The sequence below is a fragment of the Crocodylus porosus genome, unplaced genomic scaffold (assembly GCF_001723895.1).
Source record: "Crocodylus porosus isolate Cpor-Errol unplaced genomic scaffold, CroPor_comp1, whole genome shotgun sequence".
In the NCBI taxonomy this organism is placed as follows: domain Eukaryota; kingdom Metazoa; phylum Chordata; order Crocodylia; family Crocodylidae; genus Crocodylus; species Crocodylus porosus.
Window position 1 is genome coordinate 36036933 of NW_017728910.1, and position 19904 is coordinate 36056836.

The following is a 19904-nucleotide window of genomic DNA, read 5'->3' on the forward strand; positions in this document are numbered from 1 at the left end:
CCGCAGCCGCCGCCAGGACCCCGCAGCCGCCGCCGGGACCGGGACCGGGACCGGGACCCCCTGCCTGCTGCCCCGGGCGGGGAGGATGCGCTTGTGCCCCCGGCGGGCGCCTTGCGGGCGGGCTGAGCCGGACGGGACTTGCCGGACATAAACAGCGGCGCCGCGACCGGGCTGGGCCCCGCCCCGAGGGGCGCCCGCTCCCCGCGCCGCACGGAGGGCGTCGCTGCTGCCCACGCCGCGTCGCGGGCGGCTGAATCCCGGCCGCGTCGCGGGGCTCGGCCCGGCCCCCCCTGCGGGGCTGTCGTGTGCCATGGCGAGCCCCACGGAGGGCAGCGAGGGCTTCTTCTCCGACGTGAGGAAGGTGGGTTATTTGCGCAAGCCCAAGAGCATGCACAAGCGCTTCTTCGTGCTGCGGGCGGCCAGCGAGTCGGGGCCTGCCCGGCTGGAGTACTATGAGAACGAGAAGAAGTGGAGGCACAAGTCGGGGGCTCCCAAGCGCTCCATCCCGCTGGAGAGCTGCTTCAACATCAACAAGCGGGCTGACTCCAAGAATAAGCACCTGGTGGCCCTCTACACCAAGGACGAGCACTTTGCCATCGCTGCCGACAGCGAGCCAGAGCAGGAGAGCTGGTACCAAGCCCTGCTGCAGCTGCACAACCGGGCCAAGGGCCACCACCACCACCACCACCACCACAGTGACGTTGCCTTTGGGGGCACTGGGGCAGGGCTGGGGGAGGTGGGGGAGGACAGCTACAGCGAGGCGGTCCCCGGCCCGGCTTTCAAGGAGGTGTGGCAAGTGATCCTGAAACCCAAGGGCCTGGGCCAAACCAAGAACCTGATTGGCATCTATCGCCTGTGCCTCACTAACAAGACCATCAGCTTTGTGAAGCTGAACTCGGATGCGGCTGCTGTGGTGCTGCAGCTGCTCAACATCCGCCGCTGCGGCCACTCAGAGAATTTCTTCTTCATTGAGGTGGGGCGCTCGGCAGTGACAGGGCCTGGTGAGTTCTGGATGCAGGTGGATGACTCGGTGGTGGCGCAGAACATGCACGAAACCATCCTGGAGGCGATGCGAGCCATGAGTGAGGAATTCCGGCCTCGCAGCAAGAGCCAGTCGTCCTCCAACTGCTCCAACCCTATCTCTGTGCCCCTCCGCAGCAGACACCATGTCAATAACCCCCCACCCAGCCAGGTGGGGCTCAGCCGCAGGTCCAGGACTGAGAGTGTCACTGCTACCTCTCCTGCTGGTGGTGGTGGAGGGGCAGGTGGCAAGCCCAGCTCTTTCCGAGTCCGAGCATCTAGTGATGGGGAAGGCACGATGTCCAGGCCTGCCTCTGTGGATGGCAGCCCGGTTAGTCCCAGCACCAACCGGACCCATTCTCACAGGCACCGCGGCAGTTCTAGACTTCATCCGCCGCTAAACCACAGCCGTTCCATCCCGATGCCTTCTTCACGCTGCTCCCCTTCAGCCACTAGCCCAGTCAGCCTGTCATCCAGCAGCACCAGCGGCCATGGCTCCACCTCTGACTGCCTCTTTCCACGCCGGTCTAGTGCTTCGGTCTCTGGTTCGCCCAGTGATGGCGGATTCATTTCTTCCGACGAATATGGCTCCAGTCCATGTGACTTTCGAAGCTCCTTTCGCAGTGTGACCCCAGACTCTCTGGGCCACACCCCTCCAGCCCGGGGGGATGAGGAACTCAATAACTACATCTGCATGGGGGGGAAATCTGCCTCCTCTTGCTGCAGCCTGGCAGCTCCCAATGGTCACTTTGTGGTTCGCCCCTGCCACCCGCAGCAGCAGCAGCAGCAGTCCCGCTACCCTGGCACCCCGTGCTGTTCCCGGGCTGGTGGTGAGGAGGGAGCAGATCTAGAGAAAGGCTTCAGGAAGCGGACTCACTCTGCGGGCACTTCACCCACCATCTCCCACCAGAAAACACCCTCGCAGTCTTCAGCGGCATCCATCGAGGAGTACACAGAAATGTTGCCTTCCTACCCCTGTGGTGGCAGCCGCTTGCCGTCCTACCGGCACTCAGCTTTTGTGCCCACTCATTCGTATCCTGAGGAGTGTCTGGAGATGCACCACCTGGACAGCAGCCATCATCGGACTAACTCCGCCCCTCACACCGATGATGGCTATATGCCGATGTCACCTGGAGTGGCCCCTGTGCCCAGTGTTGGTGGCAATCCCAAAGGTGGAGATTACATGCCCATGAGCCCCAAGAGTGTGTCAGCACCACAGCAGATCATCAACCCAGGCCGGGGAGGTCGCCATCCCCAGGCCATGGTGGACTCCAATGGCTACATGATGATGTCCCCCAGTGGCAGCTACTCGCCTGATGGTGGCCCTGCTGGCTATGGCAAAATATGGACTAATGGGGCTAGCCATCACCCAAAGCTCTCAGTAGAGAGTAATGAAGGGAAGTTGCCCTGTGGTGGCAGCGATTACATCAACATGTCTCCAGCCAGTGGCTCCACCACCAGCACCCCACCTGACTGCTACTTTGCCAGCTCAGGGCCACCAGGTACAGAGGAGGCCCCTGCACAGGGCCCAGCCCAAGCTCACCACAAGCCCATCTATTCCTACTTTTCCCTGCCACGTTCTTTCAAACATGTGCAACGCAGGACTGCAGCAGTGGCTGAGGACAGTGGCCTCCAGCTGCGCATATCCCTCAGCTCTGGCCGCTTGCTCTATGCTGCTGAGGACTCCTCCTCCTCCACGAGTAGTGACAGCCTTGGTGGTGGCAGTGGCCAGGACAGCAGTCATCATCATCATGCACATCGCTTGCAGCAGCAGCAGCAGCCACAACTGCAGCCGCAGCCTCCTCACAAGGTGGACACAGCTGTTCAGACCAAGAGCCGCCTGGCCAGACCTACACGCTTGTCTCTGGGTGGCCCCAAGGCTAGCACTCTGCCCCGGGCTCGGGAGCAGCCGCCACTGTTATTGCCCCCGGAGCCCAAGAGCCCTGGGGAGTATGTGAACATTGAGTTTATCTCAAGTGAGAAGCCAGCCTTTCCATTGCCTGGCTCGGCCATGCTATCTCTTGGCTTACCCCCAGCAGGGGATGAGGGTTCTGAGGAGTACATGAACATGGACTTGGGGCCACCACGGGCTGCCTGCCAAGCTGGATACTCAGCTGCACGGACAGGAACTGTGGCTCGGCCTGCCCGAAGGGCAGCTATGAGCAGCCGGGATTACATGGCTATGCAGTTGGGGGGTGGTGTTGGGGGACCCTGCCTGGACTGCGTTGATAGCCCTTCCCCCTCATCCTCAGACCTCCTGCTCAGTTACGCTGATATGCGGACAAGTCGTATTGGCCCAGAGAAAACGCCTTCTGCAGCCCTGGCCTCCCCTGAGCCACGACCACCAGCTGAGTTGGCAGCAGCCCCACCACGTTCCTCCTCCCTGATGGGGGGTCCAGGGGTGAACAGTGCTTTCACCCGGGTCAGCCTCAGTCCCAGTCGCAACCAGAGTGCCAAAGTGATCCGGGCTGACCCACAGGGAGGCCGGAGGCGGCACAGCTCGGAGACTTTCTCCTCCACTCCCAGCTCTGCCCGTGGAGTAGCAGGCGGTACTGGCTTGAATGCACCTTTACCTTATGGGGCTGGAGGTGGAGGGAGTGCCGAGGAGGTCAAGCGCCACAGCTCGGCCTCCTTTGAGAATGTTTGGCTCCGGCCTGCAGGAGGGGACCTGGGTGGGCCTCTGGGTACTACCAGGAAAGAACAGCATGTTGGATCTGGGAGTGGTTTTGCGAATGGACTCAATTACATTGACCTGGACTTAGTGAAGGATTTTAATCACCGCCGCCACCTCCACCATCCCCAAGAGGGTACCTCTGTGTTGGGGGGGAAGCAGCCACCGCCACAGCAGCAGACTAAGTCCCCTAATCAGCCTCGTGGGAGTAACCACTCCAGCGATGATTCAAATGCATATGCCAGCATCAGCTTCCAGAAGCGGGAGGATATCTAGTAGCTGGGCAAGAGCCAGAAAGAAGGTGAGTACATACAGTAACTATGCTGAGAGAGAGCGAGAGCAAGGCATATAAGGAACATGAATGTTCAGCTAACCTAAGCACCCCCCAAAGAACAACACAAATCAGGCATATAGTTGTTCAGTCCCTACTGCATGAAATACTTAAATGTGAAAGTTTAACGGGGGACACACTGTATTTCCTACTCTGTTGCTTTATTGGTAATCTGCTTTTGCCCTTGTCTCTTTGCAGGTTCCTTTCCTGCTATTTCAGTTTCAGTGCTTTAAATTTACGGAGTGATAAGGTGGGGGCTATTGATGTAGGTTTGAGTTACTGACTTCAATCTCATCTATATAAGTATTATGTAACTTTTTTTTTTTTTTTAAAGAAAAAGAGAACCTTTTCTTAAACTGCACCATCAGTTAGCTAATAAGAACAAAATTAGGTTGTGTGAGACAGAACTGTGGTTGTTCAAAGGCTGTTTATTGTAAAGGATTTCTCTGTAGTCAAATTGCTGTGTAATATTCCAGTTTATAGTCTCCGGCTTGCAGATTGTGGTAAGACGTGACGTACTTAAAGTTTAAATATTCTCTTTTATGAGGGAAATCATTTCGAAAATACTGCAGCCATGGAGACTTGACTCTGAAATGTTAAATACATTTTCTCGTGTGTTTTTTTTTATTTTAAAATCTGTTATTGCTGGAGAAGCGGAAGTAGCAGATAACGCAGCATCTTTGCAGCACGGATGCTTTCCAAACATGACTCATTGTAAACTTGCTCAAGCGACCTGGTCTCATTTGTGAGCTATTATGGTGAGAGTGTTCACTCACAAATCATCTTGAATGTTCTTGCTGAGACTGAGAGCTTTCTTTGGCTCCTCCAGTACCTTATTTGTTTAGTTTTTAGAAATATTTGTTTTTAAAACAATCTGTATGGATGTGTGGGGAAGAGGCATGGTCCATTTTTAGTGTAAAACAGGGAACTGGAAACTCCTCCTTTCTGATTTTTAGGTTGGTTATTGACCTGTATTTTGGCCATGGGCGAAGTACTAATTTTTCTAATCCAGTTTTCCTTTGTATAAGATATGTGTAATGGTACCTACCTCATAGGATCACTGTGAGGATTCATTAGATAATGTTTGCAAAATAGTATGTATGTGGAAAGGACTACAAAGTAGTTAGCCTTGCGTGTGTAATTTGTGTTTAGATTGGTATTAAATACTTTTGGGGCAAAGGACATTTTAAGTACCTGTAAACTGCAGAAGAAACAGATGGCATAGAGTGGACATTTTGTATCTACTGGTTATATATTTTAAGCAACCATTTAATGAAAAATAATTAGGAAAAGAGAAGTCAGCCTGTAACACTGATTGTGAGTTTTGGAGGAGGAATACTTTCACATGCACAGTGAGATGCTTTTGCTATGCAGGAACTTAATACAGAACACTGGAAAGTCTTATTTAAAAGTTTCTGGTGAAGTATGTGGGAGTTACTTTATTTTAAAAAAAATCTCATTGTGTAGTTTTGCTCTAGATGTTCTAGTATTGGTAAAAAGATAACTGTTAATTTTATAACACAGTTGTTGATCTCAGTATTTTTTAAATGTATGAACTATGGTAATCCCTGTAGACAGAGTGGTTATTAAGGTGAAAGTTTATAGTAACCCAGTATAACATTAATTTCCTATTGGTGTTTTGTTTGACCTCAAGTGTAATATCAAACACTTATTCAATCATTATTTTTATTGCTTGTTTGTTTGATGCAAGTACCAACAACACTGAGAGCTAGGTGTGGTAAAATGTTTAAATGTGTGGAGGGGTTTTTCATGTGGATACATTGAACATAAAATTAATTATGTATTTGTTTCTATTGCAAATTAGAGCAGTATTCTATTATTAGTTTTATCTCACCTGGAAGTCCATGCTAGTTTTAAAATTCAAGGTGTAAGATAAGCAAAGATGTGTGGTCTGTTTTAGAAGGCCTTTTATTAGAATGAATGATTCTTTGGATGTAGCACCAGATAACAGCACTTGCTGTCACAGTGTTTTGTGTATAAACTATGAACAGCTTTATGTTGCCACACCCTTTCCATGTCTAGGGATAAGCTTACAAGAGACAGTCTAAACTAGCTGTGCCTGGCAGACATGTATTCACAGGCTGATGCTGTCTTATATTTGTTTTTTCGGAGGGAGGGGATTTTCCCATGGCAATGCAGCACGTGGTACTAAAACCAGCATCCATAGCAGTGTCATTTGGCTCTGTGCCGTGTTAAAATTTGTTTCAGGGCATAACTAAATATGCACATGGTTGAGAGAGACTGTAGGATTACTCTCATGCCCATTTTATAGACTGTTAAAAGCACTGCTGTTGTACTTCTGCCAAAATAGTTTTATTTTTTTAATTTTTAAAAATTTTTTTTATGAAATAGTTGTACATTTATAAACTTTGCCCAGTGTGGTAGTAGGCAGGGCCCTCTACTGAATATGCAGTTCAAAGTAGGATCAGGGCAAGGGAGGTTCACAGAAGAGTGTCCTAAGAAGTATTATGCAGACTTTTTTTCAAAGTAATATCTCATGTAAAATAAATCAATAAAACAAACAGTGTTTAGTAAAGGACTTGTTACTTAAAGTCAAGTGCTAATGTTACCCAGTATTAGGGTTTGGTTAAGTAGGCATCTTCTTAAGGGGTGGGGGAGAAGAGGACAGGGATTAGAAAGAGTGCAATTGTACGTGGCTCTATGTTCAGCTGCTGGCCTTTGCTAGACCCAAACACTTTTTAGTTTAATTTTTCCAACAAGCTGAAACTCTTTCAGACAATTTCTGCTAACTAAAATGGTTTAACCATTTCTGAAGCTATTAAGGAGAAAAATGTTCTCTTGCACATATGAAAATATTTTTTTACAGCATTTTCTTTGAGAAGGGCTATGCCTTTTTGCTTTGGAACAAGGACTGCCATAAACCTTGCTTTCCTGTGACTTGCTATCCCTGAGAGTGAGTAATTCATAGGTCTCCTGCAAAAAAAAATCTGTTTGCACATGCTTAGGTAGAGATATTAGAGGATACTGGGCATGTCTACATGCTCATTAATGCACTTTTGCTAATTTATGTTAAATTTAGTAGCTCCCATGTGAGGGACTAGAAAAAGGAGCATTACTTTATTTTAATGTGCATTAGCAAAAGGGCACTTTTTGATGCTTTAAAATAGGCTAATACACATAAATGCGCACATGTGGACATGCCCATTGAGTAAATATATTTCATGCAATTTTCACCTGCACTGACCACGATTCAGGGTTTTCACCTGTTTACTACACACTGTCCACATAGAGCAGCATGTTTAACCCCTGGTCCACAAGCCAGATCTGGCCCATGGAGCAGTGTCATTTGGCCCACAGAGCTTCCCAAGGGTCCAGAGATTTTGCAGTCATCAGTGTTAATTGCCACTCTCCTGCTCCCAAATTTCTAGACCTGTGGGGAGTTTGGCGAGTCAGATGATGTAGCTCTGCTGGTGTGAGCTGTTAAAGGAGCAGGACTTTTAAATGGTCTCTGTCTTATACGTTTCTTCACCTATTTTGTAGAAAGTGAGGGTAGAAGGCAGGTTTCTTAGAAGGAAGAAGCTGTGCCTAGTCTGAGATTGGTGGAAGTCTCCTTTTTTTGTTTTGCTGGGGATGTGGATACTTTGGAATGGATGCACCGTTCTTTTATGAGACAGCTGGGGATCAATTTATTGTAGCAACCAAACCAGGTTGGAAAATCTAACCTGTGTGTGTGGGAGGAGAGGGGAGGAAATGAGGCAATAGGTAGTCTGAAGTCAAACTTTGGTATTTGGGACAGCTGTGTTTTTTGCTTTGCTGCTTTTGGGGCCTTTTTGCATGCAAAATCAGTGGGTTGATTTTTGGGATTGTTGTTAGATGAATAATCTCCCAAAATTAGCAACAGTATGGGAGATGAGCAGTTGATAATTGGGTACTCAAAACACCAGTCACAGAACATTTTAAGTAGGAAGCTATCGAATGTTTCCTGTCCTCATACAGGCTCTTTGAAGACCAAGTTGTTGAGTAACTGAATAAAAATAGGCATGTGATTTTGATTTTTTTTGTTTTGTGTTTTTTGTTTTTTTGGGAGCTTCAAAGCAGTGACATGTTTCCATTGTTCTTTATTTGAGAAGTCATGAAAATGAGTTGCTAATTACACTGAATAGAAAATGTCTGGTATGGCCAAGTGATGACTTGGCGTACCCACAACTCTAATTGTGCCTGTTTTACCTACCACATGAAGAAATGTGGTTTTTGGAATGCAAGGAAAATGAATAATAAAATAGAGTGACCCCTATAAGTACATTACACTTGATCCTCATTCTTTTTCAGTATCCTGCAAATGTAGGTTATCATTAAAGTGTTGGCTCAAAATTATTATACTTTTGCTTATAGTTCTTGTGTAATATACTAATAAAGCTTAGGAATTTGCTTTTTCTCTGTAACGTGAACTTTTAAGGTAATGTGAGTTTTGCTTATTCTTAGTTATATGTTGCAGACTGAAGGTGGAATCATTTAAAAAAATCTTAGTATGCATATCTGTATGTATTAAAAAAAGTCAAAATTTCCAGACACAAAGTTCAGAAGTTTGTGTAATTTTGAGACAGCAGTAACTGTAACAACAGCAAAATGTGCAGGTTTCATAGTCTATAGTGATCTTGATCTAGAATAAAGTGTTTGTATGTATATACTGTTTTTCCTTCAACTAAGCTGCCAAAACCTAGCCCCTGTACCTTCATGTTTTCAGCTGTCCTATTGCCAGATTTTCTTGCATATAATCTGCATCTTCTCCCAAAAGCAGCTAGTGGAAATTGGGGTGCACATTATATGCAAGGAATGCAGATACCAATATGTCTGCAGATTTGGCAGCACGGGAGCAGTGGCAGTATTAATTGCCATGGCTCTGAGACCTGGCATGCCAGTCAGTCCACAGGCTCCATCTGGCATACAGAGCTGGGAGCAGGCTTGCTTTTTTAGCTGCTGCAACTCAGTTACTACAAGAAATATTTTTTTTCTTCATGCTGCCTTTCAAAAACAAGGTGTGTATTCTATATGGGGGTGTTGCTGCATGCAAGAAAACACAATAAAACATTATGATGCTTTGTACTCTTTAGAATTGCCTGTGACAGTTTAAAAATTGTTCCTAATTCAAACTGTGGATGTTATTTTATAATGCAATTACAGTAGTTACTTGAATTTATTAAGTACATGGCAGTTTTTTAGAAAAACTACTTTCAAGATTTTGTCTTTCTGCTTTATAGATTGGAACTATGTAACTAGACAGTAAAGTTGTTGATACAGCTTCATTCTGTTTTCTCTGATGCATGTACTATATCTTTATTCAGTTAGTGTCACATTCAAGGTGGGTTGAATTAGAAAACCAAGCAGGAAAATCAAAGTTAAGGATGACACATTTTGTCTAGTGCCTGTAAAGTAAAATATGTTTCGTAAATTTTTCTGAACCTGCTTGAGTTAAGAGCTGAGATGCAGAAGGGTTTAAAAGAAAAAGCGACAAGCAGGCACCTGTGGAATTGGAATATCATCTGACTGAGATCCTTAGCAGATTCTGTTTCTTTAGGGATAATGCGTGATGAGGAGTGGACACTTAAACTTTCCATTAGCAATGTATAGTTTGTAATAGCTCTGTAAAATAAATAAATAAATAAATAAATTACAACTGCTCAGCCTAATTAAATATACCTTCAAGTTTTCTCTTATGCAAGGTTTGCTGTGATGAGAATTTGTTCTAATTTTCAAAACACTGAAATTCAATATACTTAATGCTGCTATTTTTAAAAAACAGCTTCTCAAACAAAGTCCTAAGTGCATATAAAGTAATTTAAAATTATACTTATTATTTTTTCTTGGCAAGTAAAAAAAGGTAGTGAACAGATTGTATTTGTTTACTTTTTCCAACTTGAATGAATTATATTGTGGACTTTGTTTGCCAGGTGTCATCCTGGAGGAAATCTTTGCATTTGGATGATCAAGTCCTGAAAAATAAGGCCTGGGACAGGAGTGGAACTCTAATCTGTTCCCATTAAAAAGAGAATTTTTTTGGGTTGCGGTTGGAAAGCCTTGCAGCTTGATAACGTTTCTGTTTGTCTTCATGTGTCTAGTTGACTTTTGAGTGCTTTATCTAGTACATGCCAGGATATTAGGAATTTTTCTGTATATTAGTGGATACTGTCAGTGGTCCCATGTAGCACATGCCATCTGTTCTGCACAGCTGTGAGTGTAGTCACCTCTGCGGTTGTCGGTATATTTCATAACCGAAAGGTGACAGCCATTGATAGCTTTTGGTCTTAACAACACCTGTATTTCACCTGTGCCCATCCTCTCAAGAGTTTAACATGTTGACATCCTACAGGGCTGCTCTCAGCTGAGTAGTAATAATGGTGAAGGAGGGTAACCCAGGGCATAAGATGTAGGAAAATAGGGGCAGGCAGAATCTCTGATGGTGGTAAAATCGACTGGGGAGGGCCTGAGGGAATTGGGGTACAGAGAGACCCTAGTGCACTGGGAAGGACCAGAAGTATTGGAGGCCTTGTTACAGCCATTCTTACAGAGGCTGTGGTAGTTAAGAGCTTGTGGGACAGAATGAGGAATTGCAAGGATACCTTGACAAGTTTATTAGGCTGGTTACACACCTCTTTTCCTCCAGGATTTTTGTGTGTTTATTTCCCCTTCTCCCTTTTTCAATAGACACTTCTTTCTAAGAGTCCTTCCTTCCTGCTCCTCTAGTGAGTTTTAACAGGCTTATTTGTCTGAGCAGAATATTGCCCCTTGCCCTTTGCTCTCTTAGTTGAATGCTGTGATTGTGACACTGATGTGTTACAAATAGAATTCTAGCTTTAGGTATGGAATAAACAAAAGTGAATTAATCCTTCAGCTACAAGGATCTTGTTATTACTACAAGGATGTTTCCATAAAAGGAAAATTATTTTGAAATTGCTCCTTATTTTTTAAAGTTTCCTTGAGTTTGTTTTCCTAATACTCTGCTGCTAGGACCCTTGTTTAACCTGCAAAATAAGAAAATTGATGCTTGGTGTGTTTAAACTATTTGGTTTAAAGGGTATCTTACATAACTGTTGGTTTTTTTTTGAGCTTTGCTTTTGTGATTTGCTATAACAAATCTTCTGTATTAGTACTAATAGATATGGCTACAATCCCAATTTGTCAGAATGATGAGAATGAAATTGTTGTCTCTAGAATGTAGCCTGATTTTTGTTAGTGTATACATTGACTAAATAGAATGATGTTAACTGTTTTCCCATGATTCCTTTTTTGATATGCTAGTGATTGATTCTGAACAATTTAGTCTGAGTATCAGTAAATACCAGCAATAATAAAGAGGAGGTTCCAGAAGGTCTAAAAAGGTGTTTAAATACATTTTATGATTCATGTATTGAAATGATGTGAAATGTAATAAAAATGAAGGTGTAAGTAGATCAAAGAGATTTAATTAAAGCCTGGCACTCTTTAACCAACCAACCAAGTAAAAGATAACTCGATGTGTATGTCTCTTATCATGCCTGACATATCTAGGCCATCTTCTTGGAAGATTAGAAGCTTGACCTTGAATTACTTGGAGATATGTTTCCTTCATTAATACTTTTATATAGGAGTTGGGAAAACAGTGAAACTTTGTGTGCAGATGTGAAATTGTCATAATTTGTGGCTAAACTAAAAGTCTGATATTAAATATCTGAATTACAAATTTAACACTTTTTGCTGGTACATAATAGGTTTATCTATATCCATTTTGTTAGCTGCCTCTAACAATTACATTCTTTTAGAAACTGGGAACATAATCTTTTCATGTAAAACTAACCTATGGATGAGCTTGCAAATTGGATACAATTTCATTCTTGCAGAAGTGTTGTTGTGTGTCAATGTTTACGGAATAGATATTCTTGGAGTTTGCTTGCTTGGCTGTAATAGGAGGGGGGGAAGTCATCTGGGAACTCTTAGAACTGCAGCCCAATTTATTTTTGTTTGCTGTTATCTGGGTTTCCCCCCCCCCCCCAGCATGCTGGGTGACTGGCTGTTTCTAAGTCAAGGAAGTTCTGAAATCTAAAATCAGTACCTGCAAAGGCAACTTTAAAAGTGGATTTAAAGTGAAATGATAGTTAGTTCTCTACAGAATCTTGTCAGGGTTCTAGTTAGGAGTCTGACCTTATCTCTTCTGTAAGAAAGGGTTTTTCTTGTTTTTTGTTTTTCCTCAATTGTTTTAACTCAACTGTTCCTTGCAGTGTTGGAGAGAAAATGAACCAAAAGAGACAGCAATAAAAAAAATCTAATAACCAACCTTCCAAAAGGGACTAGGGAAGAGAATTGTGATATATGCTGGGTACCAGCATTAGGAATATTCCTTCCTTAAAATAATGGTTATCAAATTTTTGAGGTTATCTTTTCTAGATCTTTGTAAGACCTCTCCAACCACAGAAGTCTTCTAGTTAGTTCTCTTAACATCTATGGCATGTATTTTCTGAGTCTCTCTCTCTCTCTCTCTCTCTCTCTCTGTAGTACAAAACAAAGTAACTTGTTTGCTTTTGAATCATTTGGGATCATTCAGGTGGTGTTTCAAACAAATGTAACTTCTGTGGCCGTGTTTAGGTAAAATATGAAATGGCTCATCATGCCTTATGTGTTATTCATAAGTTTCTTGATTGATTGATTTGTTTTTCTTTCCCATGTCATTTTGCTAGCAGTTGGCCCAGTTTTTCCTGAAGTCATTTGACAACAGTGGAAGGTAGATTTTCCCTACAATGGTGGTTTCCCCACAGTGATGCATTCATTACCTCTCTGCTGCTTTAGAAACAAAAGTTAACATGGGAGTATGTTGCTGGTTTCACAGAATATCTCTTCTGATTCACATTTAGGTTGTCCTTTGTTTCAGAGAGGTTTCATCTCAACCTAAGTAATAGGTTTTTCAGTAATAATGCTTAGTCAAACTGTCTATAGATTTAAAAAAAAAAAAGAATCTTCTCTGTTCTCTTGTTGGATAAAGAACTAAGGTATACTATTTTGCATTTCAGTGTTTCTTAATAAATAAGTCCTTTTTAATACTTCTGCTTATGTTTTGGATAGTGAATTACAACAGTTGTTTAAAAAAATACTGCAGGGCTTTTTATCATGCACAGCAAAATGTGTGGCCACTTTATGTTAAAGGTTGGATTAGATGAGTTTTATTGTTTTTTGGTTCCTCTTTGTACAATTAGACTTGAAGTTCCCTCATTCCTTCACAAGTTGTTGGATAGCATCTTCTACCCAAGAATGTCTCTCAGGAATTGCAGAAAACACTACAGTCCAGTAGACAGCATAAGAAGAGAACCAAAAAGTTGTCTCAATAATGAGATTGAGGCATTCCTGAAGATGTCCTTTGAATCCTTGATCCTTCTGCTACAAACATCAACTTAGACCAGTTATTCTCCTGTTGGTGGCTAATTGGTCACAGAAACAGATTTTTTCAGGTGCCAAGTTTGAATGTTGAGACCTAGCAACACTGCTTCTGCTTCTGGTATTACTGCAAACCCAGTTTGTCATTCACCACTACGGATGCTTATCACCAAACATGTAATTGATCTGTGGACGATTTTTAACGCACCATAGTTTGGTAAATACTGCTCTGAGAGCTCTTGTTTTACACTCTATATTGGGGGTTGGCAGTATTTTTGGTCAGAGTGCATCAACTTGTAAGATGTTGGCATGTCAGGGGAGCCACAAGGGGCCCAATCTTCTTGTGGCAGTGCAGCCTTGGCCCTTTGCCACCTTGAGGCGTGCATGTACCCACTGCCAGCAGTGAGCTGGGCCAGGGGTCTGCAGGACCTGGTGCAGTAGTTTGCAACCTCCCACCTCCTTTTGTGAGCAGCCTGGGCATCATGGCAGGTGCCAGGGGCCTGCTTGTCATGTGCACCTTGGGGCAGATGGTGGGGAGGGGCTGGGGCTGTGCTGCCACAAGAAGCATTGGGGCCCTCATAGCTTTCCTGCTGTTTGCCCCAGGTGTGTGTGCATGTGTTGCCTCAGCAATGAGTCAGGCTGGAACTCTGCAGACTTTGTTGCAGTGGATTGCAGCCTCCCTGCGGCGTGCCTCAAGTGGCCCAGGCTCCATGGCAGGTGACAGGTGCCCGCCCAGAGACCAGACTGGCAGGTGCCTGGGAGGCTTCAAGCCACTGTGCTGAAGTCTCTGGAGCTTTGGCCTGGCTTGTTGCTGGCAGTGGATGCACATGTGCTTCTGGGTGGATGGTGGGGGAGCTGCAAGGGGCTTGATCCTTGTTGTGATAGTACAGTCCTAACCCCTTCCCTGCTGTCCACCCTGATATGTGTATGCCAGGCAAAATGTTGCATCCCATGATCTGGCATGTGTGGCGGGGGTTGCTGGCCCCTGCTCTATATAGAACTTAATGAAAGTTAGAAAAAGTAATTTTGCCAGCCACTCCAGATTTTAGTAGGATAGGACAACAAAAACATGTTCTGGAGACTCTTGTAAAGATGCCCTATAATCTTTAAGAGTAGATTTTTGGAGGTGGTATGGAGGAGAGAGGGAAAGTCATCTTCAGCTACCTTGGAGATAAATTGGCCATTGGTCTGTACAGTACCTATCCTATTTCTTCTCTTCATTTTCTCTGTTGTGTTCTGTAACATTTTTATCAGTGCTCCATTTATTGCTCTGTGATGTGCATAATTAACAAGGCAGAGACATACAATTCTACAAGTATTAGCTAAATTGTGGGATAATTAATATTGTTTTCCTTCTGCAAAATATGAGGAGTGTGTGTTAACTACTAGCTTATATAGAAGATGAAAATGAGCTTTGAAAATCTAGGTTAGGAGATTTCCAATTTTAAATTGAATCTGAAAAATGGAGAGGTTTTTTTTTTTTTTAAGTGTTCCTAATTAAAGAAAATTTTACTTCTGTTGTCATAATCCGGAAAACTTAAATGGCAGTCGTGTGGTTGGATTTTTTTTTTTTTTAATAGTTAAAAATAAGTGGGGGGCCAGTCATTTTGGCAGGCATGGTACATATGAGGTCTGCACCCTCCCCGAGTGCCACTCCAAGCAATCTCCTTTCCGTGCTTGATATGCTACTCTGCTTTCTGCTTCTTGCTTTGTCTGCCACTGTAGTGCATATACCTTCTTTTGCATGCCACCACAGGCTGCCCCAGACATAGATTGCAATCCCACAGGTTGCCCCCGCTTCTTTCCCACCTTGAGTCCTGTTTCATAAAAATAAAGTTGATTTTGAGTAAGGTGTTCATTAATTTTGTTTTTAAAGAATTGTAGTGTTAACATTTAGGGGAAAAGTAAGAAGTTCTATTTTTTAAAATGTATGTCTTACATTGGTATGAAGGTTGGAAAAGGAGTGTTAAAAATTCTATCTATCTAGCTATCTTGATAGATATGTGTGTCATATGTTAAAATTTTTATTAGATATAGATATAAATCTATACATTAATTTTTAACATGGACAACCTTTTGATTTTATAGTTACAATGCTTACAATGCTTAGTTTTCATTTTTAAGCAGTCCAACAATTCTTTAAAAGTGCAGCAACCCCAAAACATGTTCAGTATTTTTTTCAGTATGGAACTTCTATATCTAGCAAGTCGTTACAAGGGAAGAACTCTTTAGAAGGTGTGCTGGCATGTAGCTAGGGCATGTTTTTTCAGGTCTTTGAACTAGGTTAGGAATGTGTCTCAAGATGGAAGAATGAATAATTGTTTGGTGCTTTTAGCCTGAGGGCTTGAAACTCACAAGAGGAATGTTATTGTGTCTTCAAAGCCTGTTTCACACAAGTCTTTGTAGGCAGGAACTTGGAGAGTCTTTGTATTATGAAGTGCACAACAGAAAAGTTGAACCACCCAATTTGATCTAATTGGGTGGTGGTGTTGAGCACTTCTTGAAGATTAGGGCCCTGAAAAAGTGGGATATTAGTGGATTGATTTCAGTTATTCTATTTTTTAAAATTAGATAATCCCTTCATTTTTCCTAGTATAGAATTTTCCGATTACAAGTACCATATTTTTCCTCATGCAAGGTGTGCCCCCCAATATAATATGCAGCACCTTCTTTTTGAAAAACAAAATGAAAAAAAAAACAACTTTCCCTACATAATGCAGGGATGGAGTCTAATCTTCAACTTGCCCTTTATTTCTAACATAACTAAAGCTGAAATCCTAGTTGTTGAAGACTGGCCTCAAGGGGTGTGTCAGTGATTTTGAAAAGAGCTCAAGTCTGAGCTAAAGAGGCTGTGAAATAGACCAGGAGCACCTAGGAGACAGCACAATTGCTTTCAGTAGGTTTAGCTTGATTAGTGGATTATCAAGACTATTAAAAAGGAAAGGTGATTGTTAACACCTCTGGAGGTAAGAGCAATTGAGCCAGCTAACTCGCTTAGCTGCCTGAACAGTAATACTACAGCTGCATCACTGTGGTGTAGAAGTCAGTGAGGTGCTTTCCAGGCAAGAAATCTCCTTCCACACTTAATACACTTACCCAAAAATTGGTGTCTGATTTTTGAGGAAGAGGTGTGTGTTATATGTGAGAGAACACAGTATGTTTGTGGGTTATATTGGTATACTCCCTGTGTGGTTCTTTGCTCTGGAATGTGAGTCTCTTTTCCCCCTTAAAAGATAAGGTCCATCAACGAAAATGTATTTAATTTTTTTGGACAGGGTTAGCTTGAATTGGTCTGTGCTTCATCTTGTATGTTTGCAAGATAAGCAAGATGGGATGGGTGGAAGGTGGCATTTCGGGGTAGGTGGATTTCTTTTTGTTTTTGAAAAGTGACTTTTATTAAATGCCATTTTTGACTTTTTTTTTTTTTTTTAATGTGTAAGTTAAATAGATTTATCCTTTTGAAGATAAGATTATTTTTTACTTTTGAACTGAGAACCTATGTTAAGGCCTACTTGAAAAAATCTATCTCGGGACATCTTTTCTTTTAAAGAAAGTAAAGCTACTGAATAATGCAAGTTGTTGGGGAAGCATCTAGAATCAGGGTTTAATGAAGTGCTCCCAATTTTTGGAAGCAGTAGCCTCCTTTCTGGGTGCAGATAGAGTACTTTCTTAGTTTCAGATTGTTTAACTATAATTCAGTTCAGTTAACTAGTTAACTCAAAGTTTGAGAAGCCAATTGAGAACTGAAAAAGCTGGAAGGATTTTTTTTTTTTTTTTTTTGCTCTTCCAATCTAGGAATAATAATGGGGTAAAAAGTTCAACTCTACTAATTCTAAAATCTTGAAGGATATGAGAAACAATTAATTAAATTCGATACCTGAAGATGATGTTTCCTCTGACTTAATGAATTTTAAATACAAAATATGCTAAAAAACTACTTTTGTTATCCAACAGGCTTGATATTTTTGAACTAATAGCAAAATACTCTTTTTGTGTATTTTGTTATATTTTTATTTCCATCCACATGTGCTGTGGCAAAGTAAGAAAAATATATAATTAAAAATAAGCAATTTTTGCTTCTTTTGAATGACTTGTAGCCTTTGCTGTTCTCCCTAGGCATAATTGCATTACTTATACAAAGAATAAGGGTTAAAATCAAATAGAATAAGCCTGTTTTATTTATTGTTCCACTTCTTTTTTTCCCATGTAGCCTTATATATAATGTTTTATGTAAAATATGGTAACATTGGTAGAATAGCTAATCTAAACGTATACTCAAAGGTAAGTTGTAGAAGGGGATTTAGGAGCTTGTCAACAAATTTGTGTTCAAAGGAGATGGAGAAGGAAAAAGAACCTTCAACTGGTTGGAAAGATTAAGACTAGAACCCAGTGAGGACGGGGCCAGGAAGACCAAAGTCAGATTGGGTGTTAAGAAATAGGTAACAGCACGGGAAGAGAAAAGAAATCTGAATGGTGAGATTGACAAATATGCCCTGTTATTGGCCAGGCAGGAGCCATTAGAAGCTGCGGAGACAACAGTTTTTACAGAAATGCAGGCAGGAAAAAGCTGCATAGGAAGGTATTCAAAGATGCAGTTTGGTAGTTCAGGAGAATTGGGGCTGTGCTACATTGCTCAGGTTTCAGTACATGCAGAAGGGTTAGATGCACTTAGGTCTTACTCTGAGAACCTTTCTAGAATGTTTTGAAGTAAAGTCAAAGTTACTTGCAATGAATATTTTGCGAATTTGAATGCTGAAAGGTATTGATGTGCAATGAATGGATAGAGGAGGAACTGGGGCAGGAGCTAGACAAGTGCAGTTGCCTCATCAGGCTGGGGGGAAGCTGCAGTTGTGTGGCTCTTGTCCCAGTGCATGGGGCTTCAGCTCCAGCTCCCAGCTGCCTTTCATTTATTTGGCTGCCTGGTGCAATGAACAATTGTATCAGGGCAGCTGAGTGGGTAGAAGGTGGCCTGTAGCTGGAGTCCTGTGCACTGGGGCAGGATCCTCCCATCTACAGCTTCGCCCCTGTCTGGCTGAGCATCTGCTGCTTGGCATGCATCCCCATGCCTTCCCTCAACACCAAGTGCAAAGTGATGCACCTGGGAAGGAACAACCGGCACCATACCTACAGGCTGGGGAACTCCCTTCTTGTCAGTAGAGGCGGAAAAGGATCTTGGAGTTGTCATTGACTCCAAGATGAACATGGGCCGGCAGTGTGGGGATGCAGTCGGGAAGGCCAACGGTACCTTGTCGTGCATCCACAGATGCATCTCAAGCAGATCCAAGGAGGTGATCCTCCTCCTCTATGCGACACTGGTCAGGCCACAGCTGGAGTACTGTGTCCGGTTCTGTGTGCCTCACTTCAGGAGGGATGTGGACAGCATGGGGAGGGTCCAGAGGCGGGCCACTTGCCTGATCAGGAGTCAGCAGGGCAGGCCCTATGAGGAGAGGCTGAGGGACCTGAACCTGTTCAGCCTCCACAAGAGAAGGCTGAGGGAGATCTAGTGGCCTGTTACAAACTAGTCAGGGGGGACCAGCAGGCACTGGGGAAGTCCCTGTTCCCCCGAGCACTACTAGGAGTGACCAGGAATAACCGTCACAAGCTGGCAGAGGGTAGATTTAGGCTAGATGTCAGGAGGCGCTACTTCACGGTCAGGGCGGCTAGGATCTGGAACCAACTTCCAAGCGAAGTGCTGGCTCCTACCCTGGGGGTCTTTAAGAGGAGGCTAGATGTACATCTTGCTGGGGTCGTTTGACCTCAGAACTCTTTCTTGCCATGGCAGGGGGTTGGACTAGGTGATCTACTCAGGTCCCTTCCAACCCTAGAAACTATGAAACCTGCTCCCTGGAGCAGCACAGCAAGGGCAGGAGGAAGAGGAGCTGCTGGAGGTAGAGGGAGCTGAGCAGTATTCGGGTGGCTGTGGCAGCAGTCCTGCCAAGAAGCTGGGCATGCTGGATGGGGCAGGGCAGGTGCAGGCAGGAGTGCAGTGCAGGCTGCCCTGGGCAGGAGTGGGAAGGGCTCAGTCCCACATGGGGCAGTGCAGGGGCAGCTGCGGGCTGGATGCAGTCAATTGGTGGGCGCCTGCCCGTGGGCTGGATCTGGTCTGTGAGCCAGATTCTATATCAGGTGTGGAAAATACATTTCCAGGTTTGTAGACTTCTCTTAAATTATACAGATGTGCTATATGTGGTTCTTAAATATTTTCAGAACTTTTAGTTTTGCTGTCTATATTATGTGCAACTGACTGAATCAGGAAAGGATTCAAACATGGTCATCTGTATCCAGGACAGGATTTCTTAGTTTGAGAACTTCAAAGTCTGGAAAGGTGTGGGGTGATTGGGCCGTAGAACCTGACTCAATAAGTTCTCAGTTTAAGCACGAGTGCTGTCCTGACTGTGAAGCCAGGGAAGATTACATGAGCACCAAAATGCAGCTTCTGTTAAATAGAGTATAGTGGGTGGAAGGGTACGTGAGTGGCCCAGGCTGACATGGGTATTCATG

At 43.7% G+C, this 19904-nt stretch overlaps 1 protein-coding gene across 2 annotated transcripts in view; it reads left to right on the top strand.

Annotated features, from left to right (window-relative positions):
- The first annotated feature begins 44 nt into the window (after positions 1-44).
- Positions 45-19904, top strand: part of IRS1 (insulin receptor substrate 1) — a 64585-nt gene continuing 44725 nt past the window's right edge. For both annotated transcript variants that reach the window (XR_002100652.1, XM_019533051.1), the window contains exon 1: positions 45-3992. Coding sequence is in view for 1 of the 2 variants with exons in the window: in XM_019533051.1 (XP_019388596.1) it covers positions 311-3967 (3657 nt within the window). In the remaining variant the exon portion in view is untranslated. The remainder of the gene's footprint in view (positions 3993-19904) is intronic.